Here is a 20614-nt window from a genome sequence, read left to right as displayed (position 1 = left end):
ATTGGGTTTGTCTTATAGAGATATGAGGGACAATACTAGTGTACACGACACAGATCTATACACATCCAGAATTATTGACCCCGGGCCGGGCCCGGAGACATTATACAATCATGTGGTCGATGGCATGCACCAGCCAGGCCACAATGTGTTGGCTATTTAATAATGGTTAACCCATTCTGAACGGGAACCCATTTTGGTGCTAGCATGACGTTATGCTTTAGCTATTTAAAAATAGCAGATCTACAAGCTCATAGCGCGCCACCGAGTGGCGCGCTACGAGCTTGTAGGTCTGCTATTTTTTTTTAAATCGAAGAACGACTGACATTTTTAGAATCTGATCTCAGGTCAGAATGGGTTATAATCAGACCAGTGTGTGTCCAGTGGAAACCTCGTATGAATCTGATCTCAGGTCAGAACGGGTTAATAATGGTTAATGGATAGGGGGATTGATTCATGAACCAATAACCCATTCCAATCCGTGTCGACAGGTTGATAGTTGGAAAGCTGTATACTGACCTGTACTGTCTCTATATACAGTATGTGTATGTGTTATAGTCTGCAGTAAACTAGTAGGCATGATCGGTTTCTTTTGCCCTTTTGAACCTCAAGTCTTGACTATATAGTCTAATAATCAAGTCAATGGCAGCTGTAGATTCTTTCATTCATCATTTCAGAACAACCATCCCTATCCAGGCTATAGGATATATAAGCGTCCTGTCAGGCCGTGGACCTGGACCGTATATAGACTATAGACAATCGCAGGTGTGCGGTGTGGTGTTGCTGCATGAGCCCTGCTTAGCCTTATAGTACTTTAGCATTGATGGTCATCGCCGTCGTTTTACAATATCTCCACGTGCGCGCGTGCGCGCACACACACACACACACACACACACACACACACACACACACACGCACGCACACACACACACACACACACACACACACACACACACACACACACACACACACACACACACACACACACACGCACACGCACACACCAAGCCACAACTTCTACCGAGAGATGATGTCCACTGTACCAGTGCATGTTCCGTCTTAATACGGACTTGACCATTCAACATGTTCAAGTGGCACTATACCTGGTAACTCATGTATAGACTTTATATCCGATAAACGTCACAGTATTATTAGGCTATTATTATTAGGGCATGCCTCCTGGTGGAGATTTGCGCTCCTTTCTAGTATTGCATGTTGGATGTTGGATATTTATTCACTGCATTATATCAGTCAAGTGTTTATTTCCCTTTTCAGCCACTTTGTAGCAGCTGTTTTTACAAAGCACATAACATTGTTTAACGTATGATCCCCTAGGAAGCGAATGGTCCACCTGTCTATACGTTATATACAGTATATATCTTGCTGAAGTCGGACTGTATGCTTACTGTGCTCGGGCCCAGACAAACTATGCATACTGTAAAGCTCATGTCAGGAGGAGACTCCTGACAATGGGAGAATGAATCCTCCGGGCGCAGCGTAGTATAATGTAGGCAGATAAACAGGAAACATGACATTCCAGACCAGTTTAACGTTAGCCAGGGGATTTGGGATTTTGTGCAGAGATAGTTATGTCATGTCCCGTGGGGGGGGGGGCTGCCTGTCGGCTGAGGCTATATACCCTACCTTTCTTAGCATTCCATAGTATTGCTTGTGGATGGCCTTTTGCCCTCCTCTGTTTTGTGTGTATGCATGGTCTCCCACCACCACCACCACCACCACCACTGCATTGACTTGTCTTGTGTCTGTCTCAAGTTCACCTTGATGGAGATATAGCCATCTTGCACGCACGCACGCGCACGTGTGTGCGTGTGTGGATTGCACTTGTATGTTTGCGCCTGTGTGTGTGCACACACACAGCCCGCGGGTTGTTGTGCGAGAGTAATAAAGAGTCTCATGACCTGACCAGGGGGCGAGAGGGAGAGAGAGCAATTTCTGAGATTAAATTAGTTTTTTTTGTTGACACAGTTTGGATAGCTCAGACGGTACGGTACTATAGACTCTCAGGTGATTAATCTCATATAGTCCGGTTTTCAACTCCCCGTTTCAGGTTTTAGGCTTTGTGCAGATTTAAAGTTGTTTTTCTCTGTCACCGGCAGTCGGACACCAAATTAATTATTCCATGCTCGCGCACGCGCGTGCGTGCGTGCGTGCGTGCGTGCTGTATACACGTGTCATGTGTTTATCTCACTTTGTACAGACAGTACTGTATGTGTGCGTGTTCGTCCACATACTGTATTATGTATGCATGGATAAACGTTTGTGCACAAGCGTGGGTGCATGGGTTAGTGGCACACGCGCGCACACACACACACACACACACACACACACACACACCTCTTGTTGTTTGCCACTTTCTGTGTGTGTGCTTACTGTACTTATCTGCTGATGTACAACTGTGTGGGCTGTCTAAATAGGCATGATTTAGTGAGTGTGTATATGAGGGTCTACGTATATATACACACACACGTGTCCACGTGCTGTTTACGGGACCGCATGTGCGTCAGTGTGTTTGTTGTCGTGTGTTTGACGCTGAGGGTACTATGCTAGCCGGGGGGGACTTAATTGGCACATTGCACACAGCTGGGGATGAGGTTATGGCTATATATACTTAGTCACTCGCCGGTGTCGTCGTGCGCTGGAAATAGGCGATATACAAGCTCACGACGTGACGCGACCATACGGTGCGTTGTGAGCTTGTAGATTTGGATATTTCTTTCGCCACGCAGGATAAATCTGTCAGGACGACTAAAAAGAGCCTCAGACACCTTATATAGCTCCGTCCTCACGCTGACATCTTTATCCGGCTTTATCCCAATCAGGACGGGAACGCCTTTTTGGTGTTTTAAGGATTACGTTATTTAAACTATTGAAAAATAGCAGATCTACAAGCTCATAGCGCAGAACCAAGTGCCGCGCTACGAGCTCGTAGATCTGCTATCTTTGATTAAAAAAAATAAATAAATAAATCTTTCAGATGGGGGGTCGGCGGCCAATTACATATAATATCTGGGGTTCCTTGACATGAAATAGTTTGAGAACCACTGACGTAGAAATATGAGGTGTTTCAGAAAACGATTGCGTCATGATTTAGAAGACATTTTGTAGAATCTTATAGCTGGTCTCAGTCCTAAATGAGTTAAATCATTTTTGAACCTGACAGAGGCACTATATACGTGGCAGACAACACACAGAGGCAGAATATTTTCACCCTGACAGAGTCGGGGTTTTTACGCCTGCTGATAAAGGGACACAGGCCAGGGCAAAGATGGATGGAGAGCACACCTGGCATGGTATAAATAATTATGTGCAGTACACTACATACACACAAATGCACGCACGCATGCACACACACACCTTCTGATCCCTTCTGTTGCTATGGGATCGCCTTATGTGGTGAAGAACCTGTGTGTGTGTGTGTGTGTGTGTGTGTGTGTGTGCACGCCTTTATTGGTGTATTATCTGAGCTTGTGTCTGACCAAGGTTGCTGTGGAGGCATGCAAAAAATAACACAATAGTCTATACGACGGCCTCTCATTGGTGCATTCCTTGTTCTACGACGGCCTCTCATTGGTGCATTCGGTCTACGGCAGCCTCTCATTGGTGCATTCATTGTTCCAGCCATCTATACGGTTTGAGTTCAGTCTGCTTCAGCAAAGGATGCAATCTGTGAAGTTTATCAGCCAATCAACTTGTGGCCGCATCTCCTCTAGCATGGTGAACTTTTGGCCCCATTTAGACTGCGGTCACAACCGGTCAAATCGGATTTCAAATCAGTTTTCTTTCCTCCAAATCCGATCTTTTGGCCCGACCGTTTGCAAGGGACCACCTCCGATCTGTGTGTTCAGACTGGCAGCCAAGCCGGAGTCAGATCTGTGCCACATCCAGATTAGAATCTGATTTGTTTAACCCATTTTGACCTGAGATCAGATTCTAAAAATGTCTGTTTGAAAATGACAGTTTTCTGAAAAAGCCTATGTTTCTATGTCAGTCGTTCTTCAATTTTTCGAAAATAGCAGACCTACAAGCTCTTAGCGCGCTATGAGCTTGTAGATCTGCTATTTTTCAATAGCTAAAGCATAACATGATTGTTGCATTCAGACTGAGACAGATCTGACCTGAAATCAGTTTCTGACGTCGAACACTGGCATATATGAATACAAATTGTATTTCTGTTTGGCTTCTAGACGTTTATTGGAGTTGCACAGGGCAGATATAAACTAAATATACAAACAAAATGACATATGTAATAACCTTATATTTTCCCAAAAAATAGTTGCGATCATCATCACAAATAACTGTGATTAGAGTAGACGATTAGGTAATAATTGTTGACAGGACTGTGTGAGTGCGTGCGTGCGACCGTATGTGCAAGATGTGTGATCACATCTGTCTGTGTGCGTGTGTGTGTGTGCGCTCGCGTGTGCGTGTGTGTGTGTGTGTGTGTGTGTGTGTATATAGAGCATCTGCACTTCTATTCCATCACTAGGTCAGCTCAGTGCTTTTGCAATCTGGTTCATTTAGCAGCGTGTTGCTGGAAATGGTTTCCTCATATCTCTGTCTGGAAGAAACCACCTAACTCCAAAATGTTCATTTTTCAGGAAATGAAAAAAAACAAAAAACAATCCAGCTCAAGTGGAGTTAAGAGGTTTCTCGTCGAAGTTTCCATTGGTTCAATTTGTTTTTCAAAACCAACACACAGACATAAAGGCTGTTCAATAGCATTGAGTTAAGCCTCAAAAATGGAGTTAGGTGATTTATTCTGGACAGCAACGGTATATATAAAGTGCAGCTGAGAGAAAATAAGTATATGGCCCCGCTCACAAACTGAAGCGCCACTTCATTGTCACATCACACGTTTACACATGCTGTCGCTATACAAGGGAGGGGGTGAACACTTCCTGTTTCTCATTTAGTAGTGATTTCCTGTCCTGTATAACGCAAACACAGGCACACACAGGCAGGCACACACACACACACACACACACACACACACACACACACACACACACACACACGCGCGCACACGCACACACACACGCACACGCACACGCACACACACACACGCGCACACACACACACACACACACACACACACACTAAGCAGAGAGGCTGTGGATAATAGCTTGAAAATGTACCTGCCAATGACATCATCATAGAGATTGCTAACTAGATAACTAGAAAGATGAAAGAAAATAAAAACCCTATACTGAAACAGTCATTGCAGAAGGCTGCCGCTCGCCTCTTAACAGGGGCACGAAGTATGATCACATCTCCCCTCCACTGGCTCCCAGTTGGTTACAGCAGCAGGATTCAGTTTGTTTTTGAGGGGCGCTATAGCCCCTCCTATAAACAGCTATAGTGTAGATTCTGTCTGGACACATAAAACATTAAATGCCATTGACAATAAATGGATAATTTACGGAGAATTTAGGTGTCTGACCTGAGCAAATCGGCAAGTGTATCTGTGTGTGGCCCCCCCTTTGGCCAATAAGGGACCACCAAACCAGTGGTCTGTACTCCCTCACACTGAACACAGAAATAAGATCACTTAAAACATTGCTTTCTAATTGAATCGCTGAAAAAGTACACCTGCAGGGCACATATTTAGAGCTTCTCAAGCTTGCCAGACAAAATAGAGGTAGAAAGAGTGCTTAGATTAGATTAGAACTATACTCAAGATAGATCAGATCAGCTCCTGGCTAGTATAGACAATAGGCTGTCTCTAGATCTTGGCAAACTCTTCTCTTTGTGTCTAACACTATAAACTAAAGAAGTCCCCTGGGTTAGTGGTTGTATAGTTGGTGACTTTGAAGTTTCGGGCCAAGGATTCAATAAAGTAACTTGGCTGCCTGTATGTATATTAGACAATAACCTGTCCGGAGAGAGCTGGCCCTGCACGACCATAAATAAGGTTAAAAATAAGGTTATGCCAAAACATATTCATAAATAGAAATGCTCTAGAAATGTTGGCAGGGGCTCTGGTCCAAATGTCATTTTGATTATGCAAGCTCTTCAACACAGGCATTTGCATAAGCTACAAACGTCAAAAAACAAACTATGCAGGTTAGCTATATAAAACTCCACCCCAGAACACACCTTCTCCTGGCTCAAGGTTTCTTCGACTATGCATGCACCCAATGCTACCGCAGCACCTCAAAAGGCCCTTTAAAACAAAGCTCCAGACATCAACCAAAACAAACTGGTCGGGCTACCACTTAGGCCTCACTCCCCGAACCCACCTCACCCCCACTCAAAGGTCTTCGTCAGGGTCTATCTCTGGGGTAAAATTATTTTCGCTCCTATTATGCCACTAAAATGTAGAAACGCCCTACCAACAGCCGTTGAGAAATGTGAATCCCTAGACTCCTTCAAAAGTGCTCTCAGAGAAGCACTTACGGGCGGCTGCAACCCTCATGTAAACAAGTCTCAGTGCTTTTTCTGCGTGGTTTTATCCTCTTAGCAGATGTTGTATTGACCTGTACTTTCGTTGAACTGCACCCATTCTACAATCTTCAATCAATCAGTCAATCAATCAATCAGTCAGTCAGTCAATCAATCAATCGAACTCAGGGTAGATGATAGAGTTTCATTAATAAAACAGGGGTATGGTCCCCAGGATACGAAACGAGGTCACTCTGAGATACCTTCATAATTACTTCTCTAAAAAGGTTAGTGACATTCATAATCATTTTAATTTCACAAGACGTATAAGTATAGCGCCACCGACCTTGTAGACCTGCTAAATTTAGTAGCTGTTCATGCTCTGTGGAACGGGGTTAACCCAAAAGTCTTCAAGGACAACTTCACCACTTTTCAACCTATATGTTCATATAGAATTGGTCCTCACTAATGTTCACGGTGAAATGTGTCTCATAGAATGGGCTATGGGCATTTCAGAAAGTATATCGACGACCGTATAGTATTTCCAAATGTGTTATACGATTGGATTCAATGCTGTAAGGCTGTGAGGTTTTCAAGGTTTGCACTGTTTAGTGTTTTGTATTGTCCATGTATATGTTGTACTTGTATGTACAGTGGCTTTGTCTTGTTTACGTGTACAATAATGGTTGTGACATGTATCCGTGTTGGGAGCTCCTCGGGTCTTTTTTCCTAATAAAGAAACTTGAATCATCAAAGCCACCGTCTTCCAGTGACATCACCGATGGGGAATGCAAGCTAACGGCAGGCTTTCTATTCCTGGAAAGTTACAATGCAATAATGGATTATGTCACTGTAAGACAGGTTTCTGAACTGCCTACAGCCGTCATATGAGACACAGACCGAGTATAGGAGAAAATAATTTGTGATATTTTATCATGAACATTAGCGAAGACCAATTATATAGAAGATGGGTTGAAAAGTGGTGAAGTGGTCCTTTAAGTCCTCCCTGAAGATATGGCTGAATAGCCGCTGGACCTGCTATTCAGCCAGTTCTTGAACCTTAACCCTCACCGTAGCTTTTAACCACTTTAACCATTGTTTTAAACTTTAACTGCTGAAAAATAGCAGATCTACAAGCTCAGAGCGCGTGGTGCTGCGCTATGAGCTTGTAGAAAGGGCCTTCCCGTGTGGAGTTTGCATGTTCTCCCCGTGTCCCCTAGGGTAGTTATACCCTCACAAAAAACATGCAGTAATCCTGGTCACTAAACTGCCTCCCCCTGGCCAGCCGGGGCGCCTGATGGAGGGGAAAGGAACTGGTCGGAATAACGTGTTCCTTCCACGTGCTACGTCCAACCGGTGAAATTCCCCCCTGTCAGGTGAAAAGAAGCAGCTTGGACTCCTCATGCATTGAAGGAAGCATGAGCTCAGTCCCACAGGTTGGCAGAGGAAGTGTAGCGCCCAGGATTACATTAGATATTTGTCACTGGGTGAAAAAAACGAGTTGAAAAATCGTGGGATAAAAAAAAGAAAATGATCTGCTATTTTTGAAAAGTAATGAAAATGTATGTGTAATTCTTGGAATATATATTCTTTCACATCAAACATTTTTTAACTCATAATTTTGCTTATGGGGGGGTCAGTGGAACAACATATTTTCAGATGGGGTCGGCAGCCAATTATACATATATAATTCAAGGGGTCCTTCGTACCAATGCAACTACTCACAACGCCTTGCAACATAATGCAACTACTTGCGACAGACTACTCGCAACCATTATCCCCAATGGCAGTTGCAAGGAGTTGCATTGGTGTGGTCAGCCTTAAAACTGCCGCACATGCACGCACGCACGCATGCTCACGCACGCGCGCACACACGCAATACAGTACATAACATTGCTGTTCTTCACATTTTCGACTATACTACTGTATGTCCCCATTCCCAAGTGGTTGATTAACATGCAAGCGTATTGAAAACAGATACAGTACGCTCCACTTCAGATCCATGTGCAGTGAATGACAAAACTCTTTGTTACGTGTGTGTGTGTCACACACACACACACACACACACACACACACACACACACACACACACACACACACACACACACACACACACACCATTTTAACTTGAAAAGAGAAATAAAAGGACAGAAAAATTAATTCCCCCTCTTAGCGTGCCACCGAGTGACGTGCTATGAGCTTGTACGTAGGTCTGCTATTTTTGAAAAGTTGTGAAAATGTGGCGGAAATCTTTGAATATATATTCTTTCAGAGCGAGTTTCTAACTCAAATCTTTGCTTCTGAGGGGTCTCTGGAACAACATATTTTCAGATGGGGGTCGGCGGCCAAATACATCTAGTTTTGTGGGGGTCTTTGACATGAAATTAAATGTTTGAAATGTTTGAAAACGACTGACACAGAAACATCGTTTTTTTTTCCAGAAAACTAGAAGGCATTTGTAGAATCGTCCTCAGGTCAAAATGGGTTTAAGTAACGGTGGTTTATATTTTGCAATGGAAGTATACGCCTACTATATCTGGTAAACCTTTCCACACACACACATACATGCAAACACATGCCGTTTCGTGTCCGTTCTAGGCCGGAACTACTGTACTACACATGCAATGGGAATTGACCCCAGTCAGCTAAACTGTTTAGCCAAGTCAAAGTCAAAGTCAAACGATTTGTCACACACGTTACTGCAGTGACATTTGTTCTCCCTGCATTTGACCCATCTCTCTTGGAGCGGTGAGCCGTACAGCCAAGGAGCGGTGGGTGAGCTGCAGTCGTGCCGCGCTCGGGAATCATTTGATTATAGTAGATTTGACCCCCCCAATCCAACCCTTTGATGCCGAGTGCCAAGCAGGGAAGGCATTGGGTCCCATTTTTACAGTCTTTGGTATATGACCCGGCCGGGGATCGAACCCCGACCTCCCAGTTTCAGGGCGGACGCTCTAACCACAAGGCCACTGTCCATGTTACCAGCTTTGTTATAGTTCAGCATGATAAATACATTAACTGCTTCGCTGTGGTGCTGGTTACAACAACGCTTATGTAACTATTTAAAAAACGATAATAATAGATAAGTGCATATTATATATACATACAGACAAACAAATTTTATCGCAAAGCTCGCTGGCGGACATAACATGATAACAATACTATCAATGCTGTCTCTAAAAACCTTGGACGCATACGGTATGACAGATAATAATGCACAACGTTAATATTTAGACGAACGAGCATGACAACCATAAGTGAACGGGATACTAATTAATTAAAGGACTTACCAGTTTAGTCTCTCACTGTCGTTCGACTCCCGATCCAGACGGCCTTTTACTGCATGTCACCCCATCTCTCTCCCCATGTCCTGTCAGCCTATAAAAAATAAAGGATTGATGATTAACTTGTATGTTGTATTAATATACGTACAGTACATACAATGTGCCACACCTTGGACTCGACCGGTGACACACACCGGTTGGGAACCACTGCCCTAACACATGCCAAACGGACACAGATTGCTTGCTCATGAAACTACATACATGGGCAACTTCTTGCAGCCCCCACCATCACTTAATGTGGCCCACAAGTTAATATCAGAGTACTGATATGTTATTGATTTCAGCTGTTACAATTCCAAACATGCAAACATGACCCGCTTTAATGACTTCGGTCTATATTATGTAGCTTATAATGAATAGTATTAAGATGTTATTGTCTTTTTGTTTACGTCCAATGTATTTGTATTTAGTTCATAAAGTTAACTAAATGCAACAAAAATCACACCCGTGTGAATTGAGTGGTGCAACTCCCCCACCTCCCCCACCTCTCTCTCTCTCTCTCTCTCTCTCTCTCATTAGCAGGTAACAGTGCAGCACTATCTCTGTTTCTAGCACAACAGCGCCCCTACTGGTACTCATAGTCATAACACTGGTGCTCATTAACCAACACAGACACACATAGGTGAACACAGGCATAGGTGAACACGGACATTGCTGTTCCTTGGAGTGGTTGCACCACTCAAAAATGTAAAAATAGTAAAAAAGGTGCTCCTGGGATCAATCGGGATAACACATCTATATATAGAACAAAGCACATTCAATGTTAAAAAGGATGAAAACTTTATCGAACCGACATGTTTCGACCTATACGGTCTTCAGCAGGGCTGCTGCTAACTAAAAATATTTTGAGTTTAAATAAAAAAAGGTTACTTTTCGGGATTCCAATTCAAAAATAGAAAATTAAAATCAATTCAAATATAGCTCTATGTGACAGTAATATGCAATATGTGGCCCTCTGTCTGGAGTGAGTGTGGAAATATAGCGGCCCTCTCCGTCTTCAAACGTTGCCCACCGCTGCTGTGGCTAGATAGTAGCTCTTCTCTATATATCACTGTCAGACACCCGCCGTGTCGCAAAGTACCTTTACGCAAACGTAAATCCTTTTTCCATTCGGTTTTGTCATTTCGCCTTTTGGTTTTCAAATATTCTGGGGCTCATTTCCGCTTTATTCTGACAGAACATCTCTTCCCTCTCATACCTCTCTCTCTCTCTAAATCTGTCTGATCCCTCAATCCACTCTCCTCCTCTCACAGACTCTCTTAAGTGCTCGTTCACTCTCCCTCTGACACCCTCCCGACACCTTTTCTCGCTGCATCTGTCCACCCATCTGTGTAATTCAATCAGAATCTTGTCCTCCTGGTATCAGAGGTTACTAAAGAATACCGTTTAAATTCACATTGGTGCCACGTTTCTTTGTATAGTTTATTCTTCTAATAACATGTAATGTAAGTCTCACAGTTCAAACCACTCGAAACCCCTTTTAAAACTCATATCCTTCCGTCCAATCACCATGCTTAATATTTTGCATAAAAGTGAAAAGGATTACAAAACATTTTAAACTTAATACTGTAGTGAAAATGTATTTGAGTAGCCCACCAGTACACATTTTTGGCATGTTTTTGTCAATTGTTTTGCAAATGATGAATCATGACATGGGCTTTAATTGACAATTTAGGCATTTTAATGTTTGTTTAACCCATTTTGGGCAGGAAACCCTTTTGGTGTTAGCATTTATATGTAATGCTTTAGCTAATGAAAAATAGCAGATCTACAAGCTCATCGCACGCCACAGAGTGTCGCGCTACAAGCTTGTAGGTCTATTTTAGAAAAATCAAAAATGACTGACATAGCTTTTTCAGTAAACTGTCATTTTCAAACAGACATTTTTAGAATCTGATCTCAGGTCAAAATGGGTTTAATGCACATCTTAATCCAGAGTGATTTACAGTAAGCAAGTACAACACATGGTAATGCATCAAATGCATACACTTTAAATGGCTATCATGGGTGCTAACGTCTTGAACCTTCTGTGAGAATACAGAAAGTGGCACACAAACAAAAGGCTTAATTAGGCCTCACTCACACCTTCGCATCTAGCATACATTGTCGGACGCTAGATGTAAACAAAGGGAAAGTGTCATGGCCGCCCCAATGCATTTCCAATGGAAGTCACACGGTTTGACGCGACATTTTTGTTGTACGGCAATCTGTTGTGCAGGTGTGAGTGAAGCCTTAGGCCATGTCAAGTTAACCGAGTGGCCAATTCAGGCTCCTAAAAAGTGCACAGATTCCAGCAATACCTTTTTAGGGCGTTTTATTTCTCCCCGTTGCAGGTTGTTCACAGTGGAAGCACACAGGCCTGACAAACAAAAGAAACACTGAAGACTAAACTTACAAAAGACAGAACATTACTTGAAAGCAAATAGGAAACCAAACCCAGAACTTGGGAAACTCTATTAGGCTATATAAACCCTTCCAAAAAAGGGACCCTTCCAAAAAAGGGCCCCCCCCCCCCTCCCCTCCCCTCCCCTCCCCCCCCCCCCCCCTCCCCTCCCCTCCCCTCCCCTCCCCCCTAGAAGCTCTCCCTGGATGTTACCTGCTTGTTGCCCGAGCCACTACTGAACCCGATCGGCTTCCTGCAGCCTCCCTTTTATACTGGGTGAGACCATACCAAGAACATAGAACTAATATTGGTAACCACTTATCTCAAATAAGGCCAACTATGGTGGCCCACGAGTTAACTCACACAATGACTTAGTTTAACTAAACCAATTCAAATACCTTTCAGATACATTACCCAACATCAAGATGAATAATAGAAAACATAACACAAGAGCTCTTGTAACACAGACAGACAGACAGACACCCCTCCTGCTCTATAGCACTTGGTACCTTCCTCCCCTCAGTCAAGAGGATCGCCAGTATACTGCAGGAGAGCCAGGTGCCACATCCTCATTAAACACAAATGACACCAAACATACAATGTGACAAACATACACTGTGACACTGTGACAATATTAGCAAAGTTCTCTTTTACAATTCACCGTGAGCTACAATAATAAAAAATATGCACTCATGTCCATTAACACCGTCTTCCAAGCCGGCCGGCAAAGTTAGGGATGCAACTGTGTAATTTATAGGTATGAGCATTGTTCTCCATCAGTGTATGTGTATGGGGCACGGGCTGCCCCGTGACACCCTTTGTTTACATCTAGCATGCATCTACAGTAGCATGCATCAACGTTGTATAACGCTAGATCGAAAGGTGTGAGTGAAGCCTAATTAAGGCCTGACTCACACCTTCACAACAGATTGATGTATAGCTGATGCGTGTCGTGTCAAACCATGAGACTTCCATTGGAAATGCATTGGGAGCTTGTGTCAGTAAACAAGTCTCATACATCTTGCATGCATCAATGTTGTATATTATGCTAGATCGAAAGGTGTGAGTGAATTAAGCCTAAGGCTACAGAAGGAAAAGTCTGTTTGGAAACTCTGTTTGAAGTTCAAACAGAGAGAGAGGGTTCAAACTTTGAACCCTCACTTCACACCCCCGTGAAGTGAGGGGCACTCTTATCATTCATCGCACATCATCAATCATGCATCCTCTCATTCCGGCCAATCGGAATTTGCGTCCTCACCTTCGTCTTCGATGTTTGTGTTAGTTATACGCAATGTTTGTGTTTACGCGAACACTCAAAATTGTCCATTCATTGTCAATGGCATTTAATGTTTGTGTTAGGACAAAGTTTGTGTTTTTACACACACACACACACACACACACACACACACACACACACACACACACACACACACACACACACACACACACAGGACAAGGGGGAGGCCCCCTCAAAAACAAAAATACAAATCTTTTGCCCTTTCCTCTGTCCCCCTCTGTCATCTCACTCAGCTCTTCCTGCAGCCCGAGGAGCAACAGGAAGTACTCTGTGACTGGCTGACTGACAAGCTGCTTCCTGTTTTGGAGGCATTATAGTGGTTCCCAACGCATGGTTGGCTTCTGGTTAATGCGTGCGGCGCGCGCACATGTTGTGTATTAGGAAACGAGCAAGTTCGGACTCATGACGGATTGAAGAAGGGATTCAATATATAAGTCTATTGGTGTTAGTCTATTTTGAGAGTGAGAGGTCAGAGAGAGAAAGTATACGCGTGCATGTGACTGTGTTTGATATACTGTGTGTGCGCCGTGCACGTCCATTTGGTTCTAAACTATCATTTAGCTGCATGGGGATCCCCCTGGAACTTTATACCAGGGACCCCTGGGGGTCCGCACTTTGGGAACCACTGATATATATATCCCATTCTGAACGGGAACCCATTTTGGTGTTGGCATCGTGTTGTGCTTTAGCTATTGAAAAATAGCAGATCTACAAGCTCATAGCGCGCCACCGAGTGGCGCGCTACGAGCTTGTAGGTCTGCTATTTATTTTAAACGACTGACATTTTTTAGAATCTGATCTCAGGTCAGAATGGGTTATAATCAGACCAGTGTGTGTCCAGTGGAAACCTCGTATGAATCTGATCTCAGGTCAGAATGGGATATTACTCTGTGTCTGTCTTGTCGGTGTACATGTGTATATCTACCTACGTATAGTGGTTAAAGAGGTGCTCAGGCTTATTAGGTGGTTAATGCTCATGTTTCGTCTGCATTTTTAACGTGGAATCGAATCCCCCGATGACTCTGCACACACACACACACACACACACACACACACACACACACACACACACACACACACACACACACACGCGCAGTCCCTCGGGCATTGCGTTGCCAGGATCATTCCCGCTCAGGGTCTCCAGTTGACGTCAGAGGTGGCGTTGTTGAATGTTTGAACTCTGTGCCCCCGCCCCCCCCCCCTCCCTTTGTATATAAGGTATTGATGTTGTCGGGCTAATCGAGTTGAACATATGGAGCAGCCCGGATGAAGTGGCTCGACAGAGAGGGAATAATTGAATCCCCCTTTAATCGAGGGGTCACATTGAGAAGTCCTTGTCCCTCTGCAATCCGGGGGGGTGATCTACATACAGGGGGGGGGGCTGTCCACATATAAGCCCCAGTGTTGATTTTGACAGCACATTTTGATTTTGGTTTCACTGTATAAAGTGTATATCTCTCGAATAGTTTTCATTTAGTTTTAGTCACACTTGACTTTAGTCCCCCGGAATGTTTTAGTGTTTGGTCTATAGTTTCAGTCGACTAAATATCATACGGTTTTATAGTCGACTAAATCTACAGTTGATTCGGTCGACTGAAATGTGTTTCGGCGGGCCTTCATGATGCCGCCGTATAACGGCCGATCTCACGCGACCTACACAAGCTCACAACGTGTCGCGCTGTGTGACGCGTTGTGAGCTGCTATTTTCAGCATGCGACCAAGTGTAAAATGACTTATACTGGATCTCTTGTCCACTATAAGTCCCTTCCTAACGTTTTTATTTGCTGATGAAATTGTCAATATATATATTTATAGTCTTATAGTTTTAGTCATCATAGCTTTAGTTTTCGTCTAGTTTCCAGTTAGTTTTCGTCACTGAAAAAAGGTAGTCGACGGACATTTTTCGTCATAGTATTTTAGTCGACGAAATCAACACGGGCCGGCACACACACACACACACACACACACACACACACACACACACACACACACACACACACACACACACACACACACACACACACACACACACACACACACACACACACACACACCGCGCGGTCGCTCGACACATATCGGACGCAAAGGGAAGTATAATATACCTATAAAAGCCACAATATATCTGTGGCCTTTCGTTCTATACCAGGCTATAGTCAGTCGCATCTTGTCTGAATTCATCACAAATTGAGTATACGGTCGGAAACAGATCCATGTGGTGGTGGTGGTGGTGTTGGCTGACTGCGTAATGATGTGGCCACAGCCACATAATTACATTGATATGTCCACAGAGAGCATGGTTGTGTGCTGGTAAATGCCCGCACGCAGATATAGATTGGTGGCAACATTGATTTCCAATGGCAGTCATTGGAAAGGGAAGGGGAGATCATCCAATGCTTCCTCTCTCTCTCTCTGTGTGTGTGTGTGTGTGTGTGTGTGTGTGTGTGTGTGTGTGTGTGTGTGTGTGTGTGTGTGTGTGTGTGTGTACGCGCGTGTGTATGCGCGCGTTGCCGCGTGCATTTGCATGCTTAGTAGGGGACTGTGCTGGCTCTGTGCCTTGTTTTCGGTCATTGCGTCTGTCGCGATGGAGGGCACAGAGGAGACACGGCTGCTCCTCCCTGTCTCTTTCTTCTTCTTAAAGAGAGAGAAGACAGAGAGAGAGAGAGAGAGAGAGGTTGTCGAGTTGAGCCCACAGTATATATGCTTTCGTGACCTTCCTAATGCCTTCATTACTGATTGTTTGACTCGTTCACACTTGTGTGCACATGGACTACTGTCTAGGACGTATAGACATATACACACAGAACCACAACAGATGTATACCGTTAAGGATATAACTGCCACGCATTACGTTTCATTGTTTGACAGATTGTGTTCGTTAAACATTAAGAGCGGTTAAAAAACGGAAGGTCGGAGGAAACGCGAGCGATGATCGCCAAGGGAAACTCTCTGGGTGGGGAAGTGAATGGCCACACCCACTTACACCCCCCCCCCCATCCCCCCCCCCTAAGACACCGCTGAAGTGCCCAACTGCTCAGAGAGGCCAACCGCATTAAGACTGTGGTGTGGGTGCGTGCGTGCTCGCGTGCGTGCGTGTGTGCGTGCGTGCGTGCGTATGAAGTAGGGCGTTGCTGAGAAAGAGCTCATGCTCAGCATAATACCCTGTATAAGTAAAACATTGTGTATGTGTGTGTGTGTGTGTGTGTGTGTGTGCGCGCGTGTGTGTGTGTGTGTGCTCGCGCACGCACACGCTCTACTGGCCACTTTAGGTTTCGCAGCTACGTACACATACATACAGACACACATAGCTCCGCATAGAGTGGCTATAGCACCACTCGAAAACAATTAGCTTTTGCCACTTGGTTTCTATGCCGTGCATGAGGCTCCCATTGGCTCAGGAGGCAGCCAATCATGACTATACTGTAGGTGGTGGTGTTTTAGAGTCGTCTTCGCAGTCGTCAGTAGTGGTTCGCACCTGGCGACAATCTGGAGCGTTCCATTTAACGAGCTCATGTTTCGGGGCGGTTTGTAGACGAGTGTGCGGAGAGGCTGTTTTGAGAGTCGTATGAGGAGGGCGCCTGTGTTTTATCCTCGGCTCGTCCAGCTCGCACACTTTGTACGTGTCAAAAGTATATCCTCGAGCAAGACGCTTAATCCTCCCTGCCTGTGCGCTGTCGTAGAATTCAATTCAATCAGCAGTAATTTCCTGATGATGCAAGAGGAGTTGGAGACACATATTTTGCAAGGTGGTGGTGATTGTGCTTAATTGTTAAAGTGGTAAAGTATATAGCTCTGCCACGGACAGAGGGGATTGGACTCACGGGGGGTGTTATAGCAAATAATAGTGAAATAGCAGATCTACAAGCTCACACATATCTGCTACTAAGTGTGCCATTGCGACGGCATCAAGGCCCGCCGGAATACATTTTGTCGACTAAATCAACTGTAGATTTAGTCAAATCTAAAAATCTCATGATATTTATTTAGTCAATTAAAACTCCACCGACACTAAAACATTCCAGGTGACTAAAATGTGACTTAAACTAAACGAAAACTATTCAAGACACTTATACGTGTCTATGACTATTAAACTAAAATAAAAATGTGCTGTCAAAATCAACACGTGCATAGTTAGTTATACCCACGATAAGAGAGAATCTGGTGCGTGTCTTTATAGGAACAAGCTGTACTCAAAACAACAGATAACCAGGCCTGTGTGCCGTAAGAATGTCATGTCACGGCTCAAAATGTCAGAACATAACAATAAGGCAAAAGGTGAAGAACATACAACAGCGTAAGTTATGATTCGACCATAATTCCTCCTCAGCGCTCATCTAAGAAGAGCAGCGCAGGTCAGTATAAAAGGTCACCCCCCAATCACCACCTCTCAGGAGACCAAGAAATACTTCATTTTATATAAGCGACCCCTGGATTATTTTGTGCATTTCATTCCCCCCCCCCCCCCCCCCCCCCATTCTAACGAGGTGGTTTGCAGAGGGCCTGGTGATGACTGGAAGTCGAAAACATCTTCACCGAGAGCGAGAGTTTCCTTTCATCTTTGCTTGATGTGCCGCGACTCTCTTTCATGCTGCTACTCATTCACATTCTCCGGATGAAACACTCCCCTGTGCTGCATGTCTCGTGCTCACCTCACTCTCTCTCACTCTCTCTCTCTCTCTCACTCTCTTGTGCGTGCTATCTCTTCATGGCTGCGCTCCTACACACACACAAGAGACGGGTGTCTGCTGCTTGTCAGTCACCTGGGTCTCCTCTGTGTCGGACAGCTCGCATTTATTGAATTTTAATCAAACAAACGAAACGACTGACCATTGACAATACAAACAAAACAAGACAAGGGGAGATGTCTGCCTCTCTTCTCTATTGATGATCATAATACATAAGTAGGCCTATACCTCAAACAGGTGCATCTGCCACTACAAGGTTAAACAAATGATTTTAAACAAAATCTGGTCTTATTGTCGAGACATGCGAGCAATCCATCTAAAACCTGCAGTTATCTGTGAAAGACTTCGACCATGGCCTCTAAAGCTGAATGCGATTCAGCTTCTCTCCATAATAAATATACTATAGATTAAATCAATCCATCTCCCTTGCATTTCTCTTTCTCAATGTCATCTTTTGCTCCTTATTTCGCTTTCTGCCGGTCTCTCTCTCTCCCTTTCATCACTATACTATTCGTTTCCTGCCCAGATATCTCCCACCTTTGCTTGTACAGTATATATACTGTAAGCTGGGTTGTTGTTTCTCGCAAAGCAGCCGATATGTGTTTGTTTGATCTTGCACACCTGCGTCTCATCAAAGTCATGTCAAGTCACTGATTAGCATTGACAGACCTTTGTTGTGCAGCCAACCTTGGAGGTAAAAATAAATAAATAAAAAGAATCACACCAGTGTGAAGTGAGGGGTGCTCGTATTAGTCCGGCAGCCGACAGGCTTCTTTTGTTTAAAGTGGGAAATTTGGTATATAGTCTTTGTTATTGGCCTAAAATATTGTCTATATGCATACATATAGACAACAGGCTGTTAGTATTGGGAAGTTTCTATGGCAGGCAAAATTGACAAAAAACAAACTTTCCTTATGCTTTAAGTAGCATGTGACATGTCAAACGGTTTTCATGATTCTGAATCCATTCCAAGCATTTAGTTTTGCAACAAAATAACACAAAAAAACGTCCATAGACGTCATGACAAAATGTGATGAGGTCAGCACAACGTGATGAGGTCACAGCAGTGCACATTTTGGGCAAGTTGTTTGTCACGTCCTGGGATCAATGAATCCATTTGGAATTTAATCCACCGCAATTAAGTTCACGGCCAGTTTGGGCCACTCCCGCATTAGATTATATATCATTCAATTAAGTCTTGGGGGGGTGCCATTTTATCGGGACTCCTTTGTAGCGGTAATTTAATAACTCCACCCCCCTCGTGTGTTTTGTCGGTCTCCTATCCGACCGCTCCCATGTAAACATTCTGTCCTGGCCTGACATGACCTGATTGGTCAATAATACATGATGAGCTGTGACGGGGGGATCAGATAACCTGATTGGGTGAGAGGCGACCTCGTCCCACTCTGACCTGGTTTTTGATTAATAATGGCACAATGCCGAGGGTCAAGGGCGCGGACAGAAAGGCTGTCTGTTTGCACGGTATCAGGAGCAACAATAATATCGACGTGGCGGGGGAGTCATGATGAGTATAAGTATATGTAATCTGCGTTTTGAATTGATATTACATAAATCACTGTGCTTGTTGTTAATCCCACAACCTCCCGTATACTCTGCACAGCGGTTTGATTGTCTATAACGCATGCCAACGTAATCCCACCTGATACAACAAGCAATATTCATATTTATTCCCCCTCCTCCTCCCCTCCTCCTCCCCTCCTCCTCCCCCCCTCCTCCTCCTCCTCCTCCTCCTCCTCCTCCTCCTCCTCCTCCTCCTCCTCCTCTCCTCCTCCTCCTCCTCCTCCCCCTCCTCCACCACCTCTTCCTCCTCCTCCTCCTCCTCTTCCTCCTCCTCCTCCTCCTCCTCCACCACCTCTTCCTCCTCCTCCTCTTCCTCCTCCTCCTCCTCTTCCTCCTCCTCCTCCTCCTCCTCCTCCTCCTCCTCTCCTCCTCCTCCTCCTCCCCTCCTCCTCCTCCTCCTCCTCCTCCTCCTCCTCCTCCTCCTCCTCCTCCTCCCCCTCCTCCTCCTCTTCCTCCTCCTCCTCCTCCTCCTCCTCCACCACCTCTTCCTCCTCCTCCTCTTCCTCCTCCTCCTCCTCCTCCTCCTCCTCCTCCTCCCCCTCCCCCTCCCCCTCCTCCTCCCCCTCCTCCTCCTCCTCCTCCTCCCCCTCCCCCTCCTCCTCCTCCTCCCCCTCCCCCTCCTCCTCCTCCTCCTCCTCCTCCTCCTCCTCCTCCCCTCCCCCTCCTCCTCCTCCTCCCCCTCCCCCTCCTCCCCCTCCTCCTCCTCCTCCTCCTCTCCTCCTCCTCCTCCTCCTCCTCCTCCTCCTCCTCCTCCTCCTCCTCCTCCTTCCTCCTCCTCCTCCCCCCCTCCCCCTCCTCCTCCTCTTCCTCCTCCTCCTCCTCCTCCTCTTCCTCCATCAGGATGGTTCCCGTGCTGGTCGGGAGAGGAAGAAGACCGTGTCCTTCAGCAGCAGTTTGTCCGAGAGGAAGATCAGCAGTGCGGCCGACT

General features: G+C 45.0%; 1 protein-coding gene across 1 annotated transcript in view; it reads left to right on the top strand.

The window, feature by feature from the left end:
• LOC308331576 (inactive phospholipase C-like protein 2) overlaps window positions 1-20614 on the top strand; it is a 79963-nt gene that overhangs the window by 1493 nt on the left and 57856 nt on the right. Inside the window, exon 2 of the mRNA XM_080787060.1 lies at window positions 20527-20607. Within this exon, the coding sequence (XP_080643186.1) occupies window positions 20527-20607 (81 nt within the window). The remainder of the gene's footprint in view (window positions 1-20526; window positions 20608-20614) is intronic.

This window comes from Protomyctophum bolini, assembly GCF_963924005.1.
Source record: "Protomyctophum bolini genome assembly, chromosome: 17".
Taxonomy (NCBI): domain Eukaryota; kingdom Metazoa; phylum Chordata; class Actinopteri; order Myctophiformes; family Myctophidae; genus Protomyctophum; species Protomyctophum bolini.
Note: the sequence above shows the minus strand (reverse complement) of the source record. Positions and strands in the feature narration are given on the sequence as shown.